The sequence below is a fragment of the Sapajus apella genome, unplaced genomic scaffold (assembly GCF_009761245.1).
Source record: "Sapajus apella isolate SASKATOON/1434 unplaced genomic scaffold, GSC_monkey_1.0 scaffold7, whole genome shotgun sequence".
Classification (NCBI taxonomy): Eukaryota; Metazoa; Chordata; class Mammalia; order Primates; family Cebidae; genus Sapajus; species Sapajus apella.
In genome coordinates this window covers 32,335,225-32,354,782 of record NW_022436947.1, presented here as the reverse complement: position 1 = coordinate 32,354,782, position 19,558 = coordinate 32,335,225, and the positions used below count along the sequence as shown (strand labels likewise).

The following is a 19,558-nucleotide window of genomic DNA, read 5'->3' as shown; positions in this document are numbered from 1 at the left end:
CATGGACTAGAGTAACCAGGTGAGGACAATGAGATTTTAAGCTTGTCTTAGTTGGTAACAGCCAATATGATCAAGAAAACTGCTTTTAAAATCATCAGAGTTGGCATTTGAATTACTATGGCATTACAGAAATTGTCCTTGGGCAGCAATTTTTGCAATTCCATAATAAGAGAATTTTATTTCAATGAAGACTTTTCCAGATATAAAAATTATATATTTTTTTCCTATACTAAATATAAAGACTATGGTTTCACCAACCTTCCTCATGAATAAAACCATTTTCAAATGTGTTTTTCAAAGAATACTCATGTTTCTCAACTAGGATATTAGTGAATTTCACCAAAAGAATATTTACAAACTGCTTAGTGATCTACTCTTTATAAGTTTTAGTAAATATAAATGCAAAATACTTTCCAAAATGGACAAGATCTTTTGTCTTTCCCAACCTCATCTATACATTTCTACCACATAAAAAGCAATGCAATTTCACCTTTCTAAGGTTCCCTTTTTATAGAATTCTAACTGTAAAATTACAACAGAAATCCTAGGAGCATGCTGCTTTCACAAAGTTCATATTTATTTATTCTTATTTTTGTTTAAATCTTGATTTTATCAAAAGCTACTATGCTTTTAGTGAATTAACTTATGAATATAAATTTGTAAAATAGTAATGGTAATTGTTTATTTCTGAGAGATGTCAAAATCTGAAAAAAAAAATCAACATTCTTAGATTCGACTGCTATAAAATAGTGCCCTTAAAATAACACAAAATTATCACAGAAAAAAATATAAAAGTACTCTCTATAAACAATGAGGGGAAAAAATATGACAAAAAAGACCAGAAGGTAGGAATGGTAGAATTTTAACAATAATGGCACCCAGTGAATCACAGTCCTAGTATCCATATCGTTGTATATAGTCTCTTCCTACACAGGCTCTTGGTTGGCGTGGCTTTCATCCATGTAACCTCAGCAAACATTCCATTAAACTGAGGCTTCAAAAGTGCTTATGCACCTGGGGCTTTCCCTCTGGGAACTCTGAAACCACAATGATGAGGCGAAGTTTGGATAAGAATGGGCAGGTGGAGAGACAGACTTTCCAGGACCATTAGCTATGCCACCAAGTCAGCTCAGGCAAGAACAGAAGAAACACCCAGTCAAACCACAGAATCATGAGACTAAGTCTTCATTGCTTAAAGCCATTATGTTTTGGAGTAGCTTGTTATATAGCAAAGGCTGAGTGAAAAGCAGAGCAAGGAAAAAGAACTAACTATACTGATAAAATTTATCAATACTATGATTAAAAATGAAGTTTCTAGAAGAGCAAAAATGAGGCAGCAATACACAAATATGCAAAGATACTCTCATAAGTAACAAAAGGAAAAAAATTTCAAAGAAGAGAATCTGATTTTAGAGTAAATTTTTAAATTTTCATAATCTGAATAAAAAGTACTGATTTTATGAATCCTAGGAATAGATATGAATTATATTTTCTAATCGACACAAAAGATGTGAAAATAAGTAACATACAATGATAACGGATGGGAAGATTTCAAAACTGGAAAGAAATCAATGTTCTGCAAAATAACTGATACATTTCATGTAATTTTCATCCAAATACCAGTGGTATTTTTTTAAATGTGACAAAAGTAGCCTAAGATTAACTCTGAATATTAAATGAAAATTGTGTAAAAGAAGAATAAAGAGGAAAGATTTGCTATGTTATATCATTACAAAAATATTATGCAAAGGTTCAACAACTAAATTTACAGAATTTGTATAAAAATAAATCCATAGAAAAACCAAAAACTTGAACATAGATTCTAATATAGGTAAGAATGTAAAATATGATAAAGAAAATGTTTCAAATCAGTTAAAAAAAAAAAACACTTGGTAATGGAGCTGCGACATCTGGATTAACATTGATAGAAAAATAAAGCTTGATTCTCTTACCACGTATATCAAAATAAGTTTTAGGTAAATTAAGAATTACATATAAACTGAAAACTTCAGGACTAAGAAATAATATAAATATTTACCTACTTTCAGGGTAGAAAACATTTATTTTTAAATTTAAACTTTTATTATAGATTAAAGAGTATGCACACAGGTTTGTTACATGGGTAAATTGTTTGTCACTGAGGCTTGGGATCCCAACAATCCTATCACGCAGGCAGTGAGCATAGTACCAACAAGCAGTTCTTCAGCTCACACTCCCATTCTCCCTCCCACCTAATGGTCCCAAACATCAATTGTTCCCAACTATATGTTCATGTAAATTCAATGTTAAGTTCTCACTTAAAAGTAAGAACATGGGGTATTTGGTTTTATGTTCTTGTATTAGGTTGCTTATGATAATGGACTCCAGCTCCAACCACGTTGCTGCAAAAGACATAGTTTATTTTTTATAGCTGCATAGTATTCTGCAATGTATATGTACCACATCTTCTTTATTCGATCCACTGTTGATGGGCACCTAGGTTGATTCCATGTATCTGCCATTGCGAACAGTGCTATGATAAACACACGAGTGCATGTATCTCTTAGATAGAATGAATTATTTTTCTTTGGGTATATACCTACTAGTAGGATTGTACGAAAGACTTACAAACATAAAAGTTAAAAATCATTAAAGGAAAAGATTTGGCTAAATAAAGATGTTTCAATACTCTACATTAAAAAATTATTAATTAGAAAGCACTTTTTCAATATATGGTTAATATATTTACAACACATTGAGAAATATCCCATAATAGGCAAAAATTATTCCCTCAAAATTCACAAAAAAAACGTAATAAAAAACCATCAAAACCAAAACCTTTTTTAAGTTCAAGTTTGTGAATAATGAAAGTGATACAAATTGAAACACGAGTTTCAGAATCTCTCAAACTGATGTCATTTTAAACATTAAGTGTCTGGTGTTCACAAGTATTTTATGAAACAGAAATACAAATTGATGTTGGCAGATGAGTAAGCTAAAACAGCTGCACTGAAGAGCAAATTCAGCTATGTATGCATTCTTAAAACATAGATATCCTCTGCCACAATTTTACTTCTAGAAATTTACCTTAAAGATACAGAGATTTAAGTAGAGATGTAAGATGTTTATCTAATTTTATTTTGAACTGCAAGAGTATCTGAAGTATCCTTTTCTAAAAGAGGATTTGTTAAACAAAAATAGTACATCCATAAAATGGTGAAGAACCATTATTAATGTATGCTTCAAAAAATATTAAATGATATAGGAAATCATCTGTGATAAAATGCTAAGTGAAAACGCATGAAACAAAACTGCATGTGCATTAACTCAATTTTGTAAAGAGGATGGATACACACGCACTCACAACTACACACATATACATTTGTCTATCTGTAAGAAATTACAGAAAAAAATACATCACCATGTTAATAGTGCTTTTGTTCTTAGTGGGATTATAAATTATTTTTATTCTTTTCTTGATATATTTTCTATTTCTCATATTATGATTATTTTAATAAGACATCAACATTGGACCCAATAAATATGCTTCTTATATAGTGACCTACAGATATATTCTGAAATGTGAGAAGAAATTCAAAGTTTTCTACAGCAGCATTGTTCATAAGCCCAAAGAGGAACATAAATGTCCTAAATGTCCATAAAAATCCTAAATGGAAATGATTATGAAAATGGTAACACTCTGGAGTATAGTGTAGTCTTTCCAAATGTGTCAGGAGATTTTAATAACATTCGAAAAAAGGAAAATGATACAAATTTGCAACTACAATCTAATCTCAGCTATACAAAATGTACACGGTCTAGTAAAAAACTAGAAGGAAATATATTAAAGTCTAAGGCTCTGAATAACAGAATTATGGGTGAAGTTATGCTTATATTTTATGCTTATATACACTTTGGGAGGCTGAGGCAGGCAGATCACTTGAGGTTAGGAGTTCAAGACCAGCCTGAGCAACATCGAGAAATCCTGTCTCTACTAAAAAAAAAAAAAAAATAGAATTAGCTGGCCATGGCGGTGAGCAAGTATGGTCCCAGCTACTTGGGAGGCTGAGGGAGAAGATCACTTCAGCCTAGGAAGTTGAGGTTGCAGTGAGCCAAGATAGCACCACTGTACTCTACCCTGGGCAACATGAGTGAGACCGTATGTCAAAAAATAAATAAAAATAAAAATAATTGACTTTCTAGAATGACTTGAGATACATTTAATATGCTAAGTAAAAACAATAGGATGCAAATATCTGATATTTTTAAAAGGCGATTGTAACTTGTACATGCAAATCTCACATACATGAACCCCCAAAACAATTACTAAACTATGATTCACCAAAATACTAACAGTTGTTATCTCTAATTAGCTAAAAAGTTAATATCTTGGTATTTTTCGAATTATAATATGTACATATTACCTATATAATCAGAACATTTAAGAAGAGTAATTTTGACTTACTTAAGAATGTTTTCCCATGTTTGACTGTCATAAAATGCATGGCTCCAACTCATTTTGACTGTTCCAACAATGACATTTTGTGAAAATACATCTGATCCTAATTTTCGATAAAGTTCCTCACATTCATCCAAGGGCATATGAAACAACCCCAACATGAAAGCTAATATGGCACCTGAAAAAAGAATCCTTAGTTTTTAATCAGCGTTAATGTTATAGCCTTTATGATGATATCTCCTCATAGTTTTGGCTTAAATTTCAGCTTTGATACTTTCTAGCTACATCACCTGGGACAAAGACAAATGACTTTCCTTCTCAGAGACCTATTTTTTAGCTATAAAATGGGAGTAAGAACAACCGAAATTCATGTCTTTTGTACTGGGTTAACAAATGTAAAGGGATTTACCAGGTTTCAAAAAGGATTAAATAAACATTACCCCAATAATGATAATGATAATAATTTAAAAAAACATATAAATGTGTTGTTTCATATTAAATTATATATAAGACACTATTGTAGATAATTCATGTTTTTTCTAATATCAATAAATTACTTAGTTTTAGTCATAGAATATGGTATATTTGACAACTGACCAAGTCATTAAACAATTCTCCTTCAGGTTAATCATGGGAACAAATGCAATTAAAGATACTAGGTACTCTTGGATGTCCTTTTAAATAGCAGATTTTGAATCTAGCTGTAATTGGTAGAACACACCGCCACCTAGTGTGCCTAACTGGCCTAACCATGAACAAAAGAGAAAAGGGGGTTTTGAGAAAGTTCTGGAGCACGGAGAGAAGGCTGGAGGAGGCAAAGGACTATGGTCTTAAACATACGTGCTTACTCTTCTTTCCTCAATGCATTGCCAGAATGCACCACTTCCATACAGTAATAATTACCTGTACTCACACCACAAATGTAATCAAAGAGCTGATGAACTGGCTTCTGAGTAAGTTCAACTAATTTTCGTAGGGTCTGAAGAGCAACCACGCCCCTGTAGAAAAGATTAAAGGCAAAATGAGAATTCCTCTTTCAGGAAAAATTAATTTAACCTGTTGAACAAAACAATCTAAGAACTGCTTCTGTAGTTTATATACTAACATGAAAATTAACAAATCAGAATCAGTAAAAATTGCCTGACCGAATTTTTAGTATTACTTTTGAAAATCCATTATCTAAATGATATAAAACCTACACTATAGCAGTATATTATAAAATTTACATTAGTATCTTTCTTTTGTTTTTTCATTGAACCCATCCTTCTGCAGAACAGTATCTCTTTGAATAAGAATAAATCTGGCCAGGCACAGTGGCTCATGCCTGTAATCCCTGCGCTTTGGGAAGCTGAGGTAGGAGGATCACTTGAGGCCAACAGTTCAAGACCACCTGAGCAACATAGCAAGACCGCATTTCTACAGAAAAATAAATAAATAAAAAGAAGAAGAAATCTGCCTGAATACACTTCTTAAGAATGTCAGGGGGATCGATCCAAGATGGCTGTTTAGGAACAGCTCAGGATTGCAGCTCCCAGTGAAAGCACAGAGGGTGAGTGGACGCCACATTTTTATTGCCCACAGATTAGGAGATTCCCAGGCGGAGAAGCCCCACAGGTCGCCAGCGCGGCTGTGACAGCCAGCACGGCTGCTTTGCCCCATGTGGCTGCTCTGTCAGCGCCCCGGCGCAGCAGTTCGCCATACAAAATACACCGGTCCAAGTACCCTTTTGGCTGGCAATTGGAGCCACGGGAAGTCGCCCATTCATCTGTTTAAAAAGGGGACTGAACAGGGAACCAGGACAGTAGATTCCAGGGCAAAAAAAAGTGCCACGAATCTCAGTGCCGCTGTTTAAGCCAGCGCAGTGAGTCGCCCCACGGGAAAACACACAGATCCCGGCGCCTCTTCAACAGCCAACTGGAACACCAACCCAAAAAAAAAAAAAAAAAAAGGCTCTGAGGCAGGGAGCCAGGCGATCAGGCTTGGCTGGTCCCACCCCCACAAAAGAATAGCAATCAGAAACTCTCTGGATTGAGAGTTTCACAGCAAGCACAGCTGAATCCAGGACGGTGCAGCTCTGTGGGGGAGGGGCGTCTGCCATTACCGAGACACTTCACCAATAAGGAGGTAGTCAGCCAATGCTGAGGCAGCCCGCCGTTGCCAAGGCAACCCGCTATAGCTGAGGCAGCCCCCCCGTTGCTGAGGCAACCCGCCATTACAGACAGAGTCCGCCAATACAGAAGCGGGCCACCGTTGCCGAGGCAATTCTAACTATACCCTTATAAACAGGACTGCAGGGAAGCTCACTTGGCAGCTGGGTGGAGCCCACAGCAGCTCAGCAAAGCCTCTACAGGCAGACAGTGACTAGGCTGCCTCCTTGCTGGGCAGGGCAGCTCTGAAGGAAAAAAAAAAGAAGGCAGCAGCACAACAGAATCTCATAAATAAAACCCTAAATCCCTGGGACAGAGCACCTGGGAACAAAAAGTGGTTTATGAGTTCTGCTGCAGCAGACCTAAATGTACCTGCCCAGCAGCTCTGAATGAACAACGGAGCTCACAGCTCAGCATTTGAGCTCCTATAAAGAACAGACTGTCTCCTCAAGCAGCTCCCTGACCCCTGTATATCCAAAGAGCCACCTCATAAAGGAGAGATCAGACTGACACTTGGCAGGTATCCTTCTGGCACAAAGATAGCAGAAGAAGAAAACTGGTAACAACCCTTACTGTACTGCAGCTGCTGCAGGTGATCCCCAGGCAAGCAGGGCCTGGAGTGGACCTTAGCAGACCTACAGCAGAGGGGCCAGACTGTTAGAAGGAAAACTAAGAAACAGAAATAACCTCATCATCAACAAACAGAATGTCCACTCAGAGACCCAATCTGAAAGCCAGCTACTACAAAGACGACAGGTGGATAAATCCATAAAGACAGAAAGAAACCAGCACAAAAAGGATGAAAACACCCGAAACCAGAACACCTCTCCTCCTACAAGGGATCGCAACTCCTCACCAGCAAGGGAACAACGTTGGATGGAGAACAAGTGCGATGAAATGACAGAATCAGACTTCAGAAGGTGGGTAGTAAGAAACTTCTGTGAACTAAAAGAACATGTTCTAACCCAAGGCAAAGAAACTAAGAACCTTGAAAAAAGATTTGACGAAATGCTAACGAGAAAGGACAAAATAGAAAGGAATATAAGTGAATTGATGGAGCTGAAAAACACAAGAACTTCGCGAAGCATGCACAAGTTTCAACAGCCGAACTGACCAAGCAGAAGGATATCAGAGGTTGAAGATCAACTCAATGAAACAAAATGGGAAGGCAACAATAGAGAAAAAAGGGTAAAAAGGAATGAACAAAGACTCCAAGAAATGTAGGACTATGTGAAAAGACTTAATCTACGTTTGATAGACGTACCTGAATGCGGCGAAGAGAATGAATCCAAGCTGGAAAATACTCTTCAGGATATTATCCAGGAAAACTTCCCCAACCTAGCAAGGCAGGCCAATATTCAAGCCCAGGAAATACAAAGAACACCACGAAGATATTCGTCAAGAAGAGCAACCCCAAGGCACATAATCATCAGATTCACCAGGGTTGAAAAGAAGGAGAAAATACTAAGGGCAGCCAGGGAGAAAGGTCGGGTTACCCACAAAGGGAAGCCCATCAGACTCACAGCAGATCTCTCAGCAGAAACCCTACAAGCCAGAAGAGAGTGGGGGCCAATATTCAACATCCTTAAAGAAAAGAACTTTCAACCCAGAATCTCCTATCCAGCCAAACTAACCTTCATAAGTGAAGGAAAAATAAAATCCTTTGTGAACATGCAAGTACTCAGAGATTTCATCACCACCAGGCCTGCTTTACAAGAGCTCCCGAAAGAGGCTCTACACATATAAAGGAACAACCAGTACCAGCCACTCCAAAAACATGCCAAATGGTAAAGAGAATCAATACAATGAAGAATCTGCATCAACTAATGGGCAAAACAGCCAGCTAGCACCAAAATGGCAGTATCAAATCACACATAACAATATTAACCCTAAATGTAAATGGACTAAATGCCCCAATCAAAAGACACAGACTGGCAAATTGGATAAAAAGCCAAAACCCATCGGTGTGCTGTATCCAGGAAACCCATCACATATGCAAGGATACACAAGGGCTCAAAATAAAGGGATGGAGGAAGATTTACCAAGCAAATAGCAAAAAAAAAGCAGGAGTTGCAATTCTCATCTCTGATAAATTAGACTTTAAAGCAACTAAGATCATAAAAGACAAAGAGGGACATTACATAATGGTAAAAGGATCAATGCAACAAGAAGAGCTAACATCCTAAATATATACGCACCCAATACAGGAGCACCCAGATACATAAGGCAAGTTCTTAATGACTTACAAAGAGACTTAGACTCCCACACAATTATAGTGGGAGACTTTAACACCCCATTGTCAATATTAGACAGATCAACCAGACAGAAAATTAACAAGGATATCCAGGACTTGAACTCAGACCTGGACCAAGCAAACCTAATAGACATTTACAGAACTCTCCACCCCAAATCCACAGAATATACATTCTTCTCAGGACCACATCACACCTACTCTAAAATTGACCACACAATTGGGAGTAAATCACTCCTCAGCAAATGCAAAAGAACGGAAATCGTAACAAACAGTCTCTCAGACCACAGTGCAATCAAGTTAGAACTCAGAATTCAAAAACTAACCCAGAACCGCACAGCTTCATGGAAACTGAATAACTTGCTCTTGAATGTTGACTGGATAAACAACGAAATGAAGGCAGAAATAAAGATGTTCTTTGAAACCAACGAGAATGAAGACACAACATACCAGAAATCTCTGGGACACATTTAAAGCAGTCTCTACAGGAAAATATATAGCAATAAGTGCCCACATGAGAAGCAAGGAGAGATCAAAAATTGACACCCTATTGTCAAAATTGAAAGAGATAGAGAAGCAAGATCAAAAAACTCAAAACCTAGCAGAAGACAAGAAAAAGCTAAGATCAGAGCAGAACTGAAGGAGACAGAGACACAAAAAACCCTTCAAAAAATCTATAAAGCCAGGAGCTGGCTTTTTGAAAAGATCAACAACATAGACAGACCACTAGCCAGATTAATAAAAAAGAAAAGAGAGAATAATCAAATTGATGCAATAAAAAATGATAAAGGGATATCACCACTGATTCGACAGAAATTCAAACCATAATCAGAGATTATTACAAACAACTTTATGCACATAAACTAGTAAACCTGGGAGAAATGGATAAATTCCTGGACACTTGCCTCCTCCCAAGCCTAAACCAGGAAGAAGCCGAAACCCTGAACAGACCCATAACAAGGTCTGAAGTTGAGGCAGCAATTAAGAGCTTGTCACCCAAAAAAAGCCCAGGTCCAGACGGGTTCACAGCCGAATTCTACCAGACATACAAAGAGGAGCTGGTACCATTCCTTCTGAAACTATTCCAAACAATACAAAAAGAGAGAATTCTTCCCAAATCACTTTATGAGACCAACATCATCCTGATTCCAAAACCCGGCAGAGACTCAACAAGAAAAGAAAACTTCAGGCCAATATCCATGATGAACATAGATGCAAAAATCTTCAATAAAATACTGGCAAGCCGATTGCAACAGCACATCAAAAAGCTTATCCACCATAATCAAGTAGGCTTCATCCTGGGGATGCAAGGCTGGTTCAACATACGCAAGTCTATAAACGTAATTCACCACATAAACAGAACCAAAGACAAAAACCACATGATTATCTCAATTGATGCAGAGAAGGCCTTTGACAAAATTCAACAGCCCTTTATGCTAAAAACCCTCAATAAGCTAGGTATTGACGGAACGTATCTCAAAATAATAAAAGCTATTTACAACAAACCAACACCCAATATCATACTGAATGGGCAAAAACTGGAAGCATTCCCCTTGAAATCTGGCACTAGACAAGGATGCCCTCTCTCACCACTCCTATTCAATATAGTACTGGAAGTTCTAGCCAGAGCAATCAGGCAAGAAAAAGAAATAAAGAGTATTCAAATAGGAAAGGAGGAAGTTAAATTGTCTCTATTTGCAGACGACATGATTGTATATCTAGAAGGCCCCATCATCTCAGCCCAAAATCTCCTGAAACTGATAAGCAACTTCAGCAGTCTCAGGATACAAAATCAATGTGCAAAAATCACATGCATTCCTATACACCAATAAGAGACTTAAAGAGAGCCAAATCAAGAACGAACTGCCATTCACAATTGCCACAAAGGGAATAAAATACCTAGGAATACAACTAACAAGGAACATAAAGGACCTCTTCAAGGAGAACTACAAGCCACTGCTCAATGAAATAAGAGAAGACAGAAACAGATGGAGAAACATTCCGTGTTCATGGTTAGGGAGAATCAATATCGTGAAAATGGCCATACTGCCCAAAGTAATTTACAGATTCAACGCTATCCCCATCAAGCTACCAATGACCTTCTTCACAGAACTGGAAAAAAACACCTTAAACTTCATATGGAACCAAAAGAGAGCCCGCATAGCCAAGTCAATTCTAAGCAAAAAGAACAAAGCGGGAGGCATCACACTACCGGACTTCAAACTATACTACGAGGCTACAGTAATCAAAACAGCATGGTACTGGTACCAAAACAGAGATATAGACCAATGGAACAGAACAGAGGTCTCAGATGCAACACAACATATCTACAACCATCTGATCTTTGACAAACCTGACAAAAACAAGCAATGGGGGAAGGATTCCCTGTTTAATAAATGGTGTTGGGAAAACTGGCTAGCCATGTGCAGAAAGCAGAAACTGGACCCCTTCCTGACACCTTACACTAAAATTAACTCCAGATGGATTAAAGACTTAAACATAAGACCTAACACCATAAAAACCCTAGAAGAAAATCTAGGCAAAACCATTCAGGACATAGGCGTAGGCAAGGACTTCATGACCAAAACACCAAAAGCATTGACAACAAAAGCCAAAATAGACAAATGGGACCTAATCAAACTCCACAGCTTCTGCACAACAAAAGAAACAGTCATTAGAGTGAATCAGCAACCAACAGAATGGGAAAAAATTTTTGCAGTTTACCCATCTGACAGAGGGCTGATATCCAGAATTTACAAAGAACTAAAACAGATTTACAAGAAAAAAACAAGCCCATTCAAAAGTGGGCAAAGGAGATGAACAGATACTTTAGAAAAGAAGACATACATGAGGCCAACAAACATACGAAAAAATGCTTATCATCACTGGTCATCAGAGAAATGCAAATCAAAACTACACTGAGATACCATCTCACGCCAGTTAGAATGGCGATCATTAAAAAATCTAGAGACAACAGATGCTGGAGAGGATGTGGAGAAATAGGAACACTTTTACACTGTTGGTGGGAGTGTAAATTAGTTCAACCATTGTGGAAGACAGTGTGGCGATTCCTCAAGGACCTAGAAATAGAAATTCCATTTGACCCAGCAATCCCATTACTGTGTATATATCCAAAGGATTATGAATTGTTCTACTATAAGGACACGTGCACACGAATGTTCATTGCAGCATTGTTTACAATAGCAAAGACCTAGAACCAACCCAAATGCCCATCGATGATAGACTGGACAGGGAAAATGTGGCACATATACACCATGGAATATTATGCAGCCATCAAAAACAATGAGTTTGTGTCCTTTGTAGGGACATGGATGAACCTGGAAACCATCATTCTCAGCAAACTGACAGAAGAGCAGAAGATCAAACAACGCATGTTCTTACTCATAGGTGGGTGTTGAACGATGAGAACACATGAACACAGGGAGGGGAGCACTACACACTGGGGTCAGTTGGGGGAAAATAGGGGAGGGATGGTAGAGGGTCGGGAGTTGGGGAGAGATAGCAAGGGGAGAGATGCCAGATGTAGGTGATGGGGAGGAAGGCAGCAAATCACACTGCCACTTGTATACCTATGCAACAATCTTGCATGTTCTTCACATGTGCCCCAAAACCTAAAATGCAATAAAATAAATAAATGGAAAAAAAAAAAAAAGAATGCCAAAAGCAACTACATAAGAATACAAAGAGATGCCAATATAAGACTGAAACATAAAATAAAAAAAACAACTCTAGAAAACACTTAAAACTCACTCACTGGTTTTGGGATGCCATACCTTAGTTTCTCATCTTACCTATATAGTTGGTTACCTATGCCTCTATACATTTGTGTCTTATATATTTTACCAATCAGAGTTTTAAGCTTTCTTTTCTTTATTCATTTTTTAAAACTTTCAATAACCTTAGGATAATACTCTACATTAATGCTGTATTAATTAATGTTACTGCCTTTGCTCATTTCTGAATCCTTGCCAACAGCGGTTAATAGGAATGTGAAAAGATGAAAAAGCTTAGGAGATATAGACCAACTAAGGGTACATGTATCATGTAAACTGTCATGTGTGTATCATGATAATTTTTAACACTGGGAGAATACAAAAACATGGTGAAAAGCTCTATTCCCAACACAAATTAGGGAGTAGGTAAGTCCTCGAACACAAAGGTAGTTGGGCACCAAAAAATTTAGAGTGTCAATTGTTCCTTGATACGGTTAACAGAAAGTAACTAGAAAATTCTGTAAGATTAAAGTAGAAAACCAAAGATGCTGATTTTTTAAATACAACAAATAATGTGGATTTCAGGAGAGTTAAGAAGATGTCTTATGAAAGAGAAACATAATTAATTCAAGGCAAGACATGAAGAATTAAATATAATGCTAGATAAAATATTTTTAAAAATGTGACCTCTATTATGTACAAAAAGGAAAAAACAGGCACATATATATTCCCACTGAAAAAGATTTGAAGAAAATAAATCAAAATACTAAAATAATCTTAGAGTTGTGAGCTATGGTTTTCGGTTTTTTTTTTTTCCTCTCGCAGGTTTTTCTAACTACTTGTATCAAGGGAAAAAATAACTATTTAAAATGTTGTATTCATAAATTCAGAATAAATTTAAATACATAAATATTTGCAAGGTTGCCCAGCTGTCTATGCCTACCACTGTACTATCAGGTTCCCTCATACCAAGGAAATAAAAGACAGCGTTTTTTTTCTTCTCTCAGTCCCTCATACATTACTGCTTTCCACACAAACCTCCCATTCCGGCTGCTTTCTCACATTTCCCTAAACCAAGTTTTCTCACCAGCAGCATTACTGACATTGTGGGTTGGATAATCTCTGTTTTGCAGGGCTGTTCTGTGCACTGTATAATGTTTAGTCACAAATGTCCTCTTCAAACTGGATCAAAGTGATACCAAAAATGTCTCCAGGCACTGCCAAATGTCCTTTATGGGGCAAAATCACCTCCAGTGGAGAATTACTAATCTAAACCTAACTTCATCCTAACCCGCTCCTAGATTTTCCCAAACTACCTCACATTGATTTCCTCCCTGTATGACTAATATAACTCTTATTTTACAAAATAAACTATTTATTAGATACAAACTTCTTTTTCATCATGCTTGTCTGACCTTAAACAGACATCTGAATATTCTTTAATTTTCCTACTTCTTTCCTATCTCTAAATAAATATAACTTCTTTAAAAAGAAGTCATGTCATAAGCATTCTTTAAAGTAGTACTATTCCTCTCTATCCCTTTAGTTTGCTTTGCTTTATATTTCTTCATAGCACGCAGAATAACATATTTTTGTTTTTCTATTTGTTGTCTTTTTCCTTCTCTACAATGCAAACACCAAAAAGACTTGGGCTGTTTTGTTTGCTCATTGTCCCCAGGATCTAAATCAATGCTAACAACAGAGTAGGCACCCAATATTTATTAGATGACTCAATGAATGACACTGTCCCAACTCCCCTGAACTTAATGGCAGAGAGGATTCCTTCTGCTCCTTAGTGAAACGCCCCTACTCATTTAACTGCCAATTTCCCCTATTTCTCACCATTTGGAACCAATTCTGTGAACCAGAATAATCTCTCCAGTTATTGCTTTATCTATATCACATGAATGACATACACCTTCTTAAGATTATTACACTTTCCTAAGAAACATCTACCAAGATCTTTTATTTTTCTCTCTTCAGTGGGCTTTTCTTTGCCAACTGAGCACTTCTATATGGATGTATATGAACTTACATTAAACATGTTCAAGAAAGAACTGTCTTTCCTCAACCTCAGTCTGTTGAGATTCCCTGTAATTTTTTCCCAGACATACAGAGGTTTACACTTAGGGTAATCCTGACCTATGTCTACCATATCCTATTATCCGTGTTCCTTAAAAGTTACTGGTATTGGCTGGGAGTGGTGGCTCACATCTGTAATCCCAGCACTTTGGGAGGCCGAGGCAGGTAAGATCACCTGAGGTCAGGAGCTTGAGACCAGCCTGGCCACCACGGTGAAACCCAATCTCTACTAAAAATACAAAATTAGCCAGGCATGGCAGTACATGTCTTAATCCCAGCTACTCAGCAGGCTGCGGCAGGAGAATCGCTTGAACCTGGGAGGCAGAGGTTGCAGTGAGCTGAGATCACGCCATTGCACTCCAGCCTGGGCAACAAGAGCAAAATTTCACCTCAAAAAAAAAAAAAAAAGTTACTGGTATGTTTATCCTTCCTCTCACTTTCCACTGCCACCATCTGAGGTTAGCTTCCTAGTCTTATTACTTACTCCTTCCTTCATATTGATGTCAAAGTATAAAGGACTAGGGTGAATACAGGATGAAGGAATTTAATAAAAAGATACAGGGTAATACTTGAACATACAGAAGAGTGATCAGCAAGCTGGGTATGCCAAAAAGCAAAATCAGAGAGGTAAGTTAAAGCTAAGAACAATAGGCAGGGCATGTACCATGAATTATAAGGTAACCGTGGAGATGGCAGAGATCTAGAGTACCAGCTAGAAGATTTTGGGGAAAAGGTTTGAAATCCCAAGCCAAAAAAATCTAACCAACAAGTTGCAATGAACTGGATAAACAAAGACTAAGAAGCATGGATGGATTGCCAATAGTAAAAATGGAGCTTTTTTTTAAAATAGTGAAATTATCTCCTTTTGAACAAAGAATAAATTTATTTCTTATATAGGACCAGAACTGGCATCTGCATGTAGAGACATCAGGAGTCAGGAAGTTAATATAGCATCATTTCGTAACCATCGCTTTATCAGGTGACTAGTAGATAAATATGGGTAAGAATAAGTGTAATAAAAGAAAACCGGCTGAGCACGGTGGCTCATGCCTGTAATCTCAGCACTTTGGGAGGCTGAGGCAGGTGGTTTATCCGGGGTCAGGAGTTTATGATCAGCCTGGACAACATGATGAAATCCCGTCACTACTAAAAATTTTAAAAAATTAGCCAGGCGTGATGGCAGATGCCTGTAATCCCAGCTACTCGAGAGGCTGAGGCAGGAGAATCTCTTAATCCCGGGAAGTGGAGGTTGCAGTGATCTGAGATCATGCCACTGCATTCCAGCCTGGGTGACAGAGCAAGACTCTGTCTCCAAAAAAATAAAATAAAATAAAATAATAAAAGAAAGCTAAAATTATAAAACACTATCAAGATTTTATGAGAATAATGGTTGATAAGCTTCTAAGCCACCAAAAAGGTCTAAAAAGGCCAAATATAAAAATATAAATACTAAAATCAAATCAAATCAAATCTGAAGACATAAATAATAAATCAAATCAAAATACGAGTATTTGAAGTATATGTTAGAGTAGCACTCAGATTGATAAAGTATTAAAATGATTTTATGTTTTATTTAAAAAATTTGATTTTATAATGACATAATTCTATCAAATCAGTTTTTTTTATTTGTTTGTTTGTTTAATCCCTAATGCTAAATTGAATGTGTAGCTTTTAAAAAATCATCACCTTTGTAATGCCAGCAGTTTGGGAAGCTGAGGCGGGCAGATCACCTGAGGTCAGGAGTTTGAGACTAGCCTGGCCAACATGGTGAAACCCCGTCTCTACTAAAAACTACAAAAATTAGCAGGGTGTGGTGACGGGCACCTGTAATGCTAGCTACTCAGGAGGCTGAAGCAGGAGAATCACTTGATCCTGGGAGGCAGAGGTTGCAGTGAGTCAACATCACTCCACTGCATTCCAGCCTGGGCAACAGAGGGAAACTCCATCTCAGGGAAAAAAAAAAAAAAAAAAAAAGAATCATGTTCCTAGCCTTACCTTGTTCCTCCACCATCAATTGTGAGAATTCGGATTCCTCTCCCTTTCACTGGATCCACGTAGCCAATTAAGGCCAAAATTTCTCTAACTGCAGCCTGAAGAGTTTCATCCTTAATTTGTCTCAGTCGTAATAAATATGGAATAATTTTTTCCTATATTGAGAGAAAAGACATTGTGTTGCTTTTGTCAAATTAAGAGTGAAAATGTATGATTATTATTAACATTAATACATGCAGTTCATCACATGATAAGGTGATAGTGTTCATTACTTTCTAGGTAATCTTATTAGATTAGTTTTCGATATATTAATGTCAATTATCTAGATTATATTTGTTCTAATATTGAGGACAAAAACTAACCTCTATTCAAATATTTTCATTAAAAGGTGTAACACTTAACAACTAGAAGAAATACAATTTGCTTAATTTTAGAAATTTACAGAGTATAAATTGTTACAACAAAAGGTTAATATTATAAATTTTGTATATTTTGTCTAAATCCTGTGGTTAAGAGGGTAAAACTCATTCATAGTAATTACCAGAAGTTAAACTGTTATTAAAAAGAAATAATGAACAGTCATGTATATATTCCACATGGGATTCAAGGATACCTCATGAGGGAATAGGAACAAATGTTACCAAATAAAACTGAAGAAAGAAGGTACAAGCAGGCCATTACAATTAAATAATTAGTTTAAATAGGCCTGAGACTTCAAGATTCTAAGCACTCAACATCATATTGTTGATCACAGACAAGAACTTAAATCCTAGAGTTCTATGTTGCTTACCAAAGATTCTCCAGCTTCTGTGCACAGAAGCATCTTACCTAGTCAGTACTTCAGGCTTAATGGAATGGCTGAGTGGCAGCTATAATTCTGCTGTGTAACCTTCAGTAAATCAAATAATTTTTCTAGTTATCACTCATTTTGTTTCTTTTTTATGATCAATCAATCTGAAATATTCTAAGTTATTTCTCAATATTTTTCCCCTACTGTTGAGCTGTAAGTCCCCATTAAGAGGAACTTGAGCAATGGTGCAGAATAATGCAAATTTCCATATCCGGTTAGGATGAAACACTATGTTAGAGATCAACACTCACATCAAGAACAAGAAAAGCATAATGAAATACAAGAAAAGTATCATCTGTTTAAAGGCAACAGACAGAGAGCTGCTGAAGCAACAAGAACAGGTGGAGCCAAGAATCTGGGGAAGGATATAAACTGCTAGGAAATGAGCTGGTAAATTATAGCTTTTCTTCCCTTGAGGCATTGACCAATTCCAGGAAAAAGTAAAGGACCAAAAAAGTGAGTCTGGCTCAGACACAGGGCCCCAAATAAAGGGCAGAGAAACTAGCTGATCATTTAGTGTTTTATGGGTTTGGAGTGAAAAAAATGGAAGACCCGAAGGGCTTCAAACACATGGCTGGCTTTACCTCAAGACATTTGCTGAATTCTAAAACCATGAGGTGTGGAAGGCGAAAGGTAAGCTGAAGACCTCTGAAAGTAGAGTGGAAAGCTTTGTATTCTTGAAATTTTAGGACTCAATGAGGTGGTGGTTAAGTGAACACACCAGGCTCTCAACTGTAAGTCCTGGAAGAATATGCCCTAAAAAGAGGGCAAACTAGAGGTCTCACCCAAAGTGTTAACACAGCCTTGATCCAGATTTGACCCTAATTGAATTAAGACTATCAGTGCTCTACTCACATGCCAAACAGAAGAACAAATAAACTCTGGAAAAAGATATAATTTGATATAATCCAGAGCCTATGCAATTTTTTAAATTTATAGTATCTAGCACCCAGAAAAATTATAATGCATGTGAATCCAGTACTGAATGACCAAATACAAAGAATTGATGCTCATATTAGAATTACTACAAAAAGATGTTAAAATAAAAACAACCAAATAAAATTATCATCAAAATATGTCAGATACCTATGAATTAGTTTAATAAAATCATTCCAGTGGAAGATGTACAAGACACCTACACTGAAAATTTTTAAAACAATGAAAGAAAATAAAGATGACTCAAATAACTGAAAAACTGTGCCATATGTCATGGCTTGGAAACTCAAAAGAGACCCAATTTAGCCTAAGTTATTCCACATATTCACTGCAATCTCACCGTGTTTTTCTCTTCTTTAAATTTTTTTGTAGATAAGCTGAATATAAAATTCATATGGAAATATAACATGTCAAGAATAGCAAGCCAACAATATTAAGAGGAAGAACAAGGTTAGTATATTTATACTACCTGATACTAAGTTGATAAAGTTGCAAAAATTTAGGCAGTGCACTATTAGAGCAAGAACAGACAAATATACCAGTGGAACAAAATACTGTGTCTGGTCAGGCATGGTGGCTCACGCATCTAATCCCAGCACTTTGGGAGGCAGAAGTGGACAGATCACTTGAGGTGGGGAGTTTGAGACTAGCCTGACCAACAAGGAGAAACTCCAACTCTACTAAAAATACAAAATTAGCCGGGCGTGGTGGTGCATGCCTGTAATTCCAGCTACTTGGGAGGCTGAAACAGGAGAACTGCTTGAACCTGGGAGGTGGAGGTTTCAGTGAGCTGGGATCACGTCACTGCACTCCAGCCTGGGCAATAAGAGCAAAACTCAGTCTCAAAAAAAAAAAAAAAAATACTGTGTCTAGAAACAGATCCATATATATATATACATCTCATTTATATGTCTCATTTATGATAAAGGTCTTTTCAATAAATGGTGCTGAGTCAACTGGATAAGTGTATTATTTAAGAGTCAGGACTTCTGCCTCACACCACACAACCAAATCTATTCTAGATGAATAGTAGATTTAAGAGTGAAAGGCAAAGCAAGGTTTCAGAAGAAAACACAGGAAATTTTTTTTTTTTTTTTTTTTTTTTTTTTGAGACAGAGTGTTGCTCTG

General features: G+C 36.9%; 1 protein-coding gene and 1 long non-coding RNA gene across 7 annotated transcripts in view; one reads left to right on the top strand and one right to left on the bottom strand.

The window, feature by feature from the left end:
* PNPLA8 (patatin like phospholipase domain containing 8) overlaps positions 1–19,558 on the bottom strand; it is an 82,183-nt gene that overhangs the window by 41,635 nt on the left and 20,990 nt on the right. For all 6 annotated transcript variants that reach the window (XR_004268331.1, XM_032276293.1, XM_032276292.1 and 3 more), the window contains exons 4-6: positions 16,648–16,799; positions 5,342–5,436; positions 4,445–4,616 (exon numbers count right to left, since the gene is read on the bottom strand). Coding sequence is in view for 5 of the 6 variants with exons in the window: in XM_032276293.1 (XP_032132184.1) it covers positions 4,445–4,616; positions 5,342–5,436; positions 16,648–16,799 (419 nt within the window). In the remaining variant the exon portion in view is untranslated. The remainder of the gene's footprint in view (positions 1–4,444; positions 4,617–5,341; positions 5,437–16,647; positions 16,800–19,558) is intronic.
* LOC116550318 lies at positions 5,672–12,557 on the top strand. Its single transcript, XR_004268334.1, has 3 exons — positions 5,672–5,915; positions 6,251–6,261; positions 12,522–12,557. It is a non-coding gene; the product is annotated as an uncharacterized LOC116550318 (long non-coding RNA).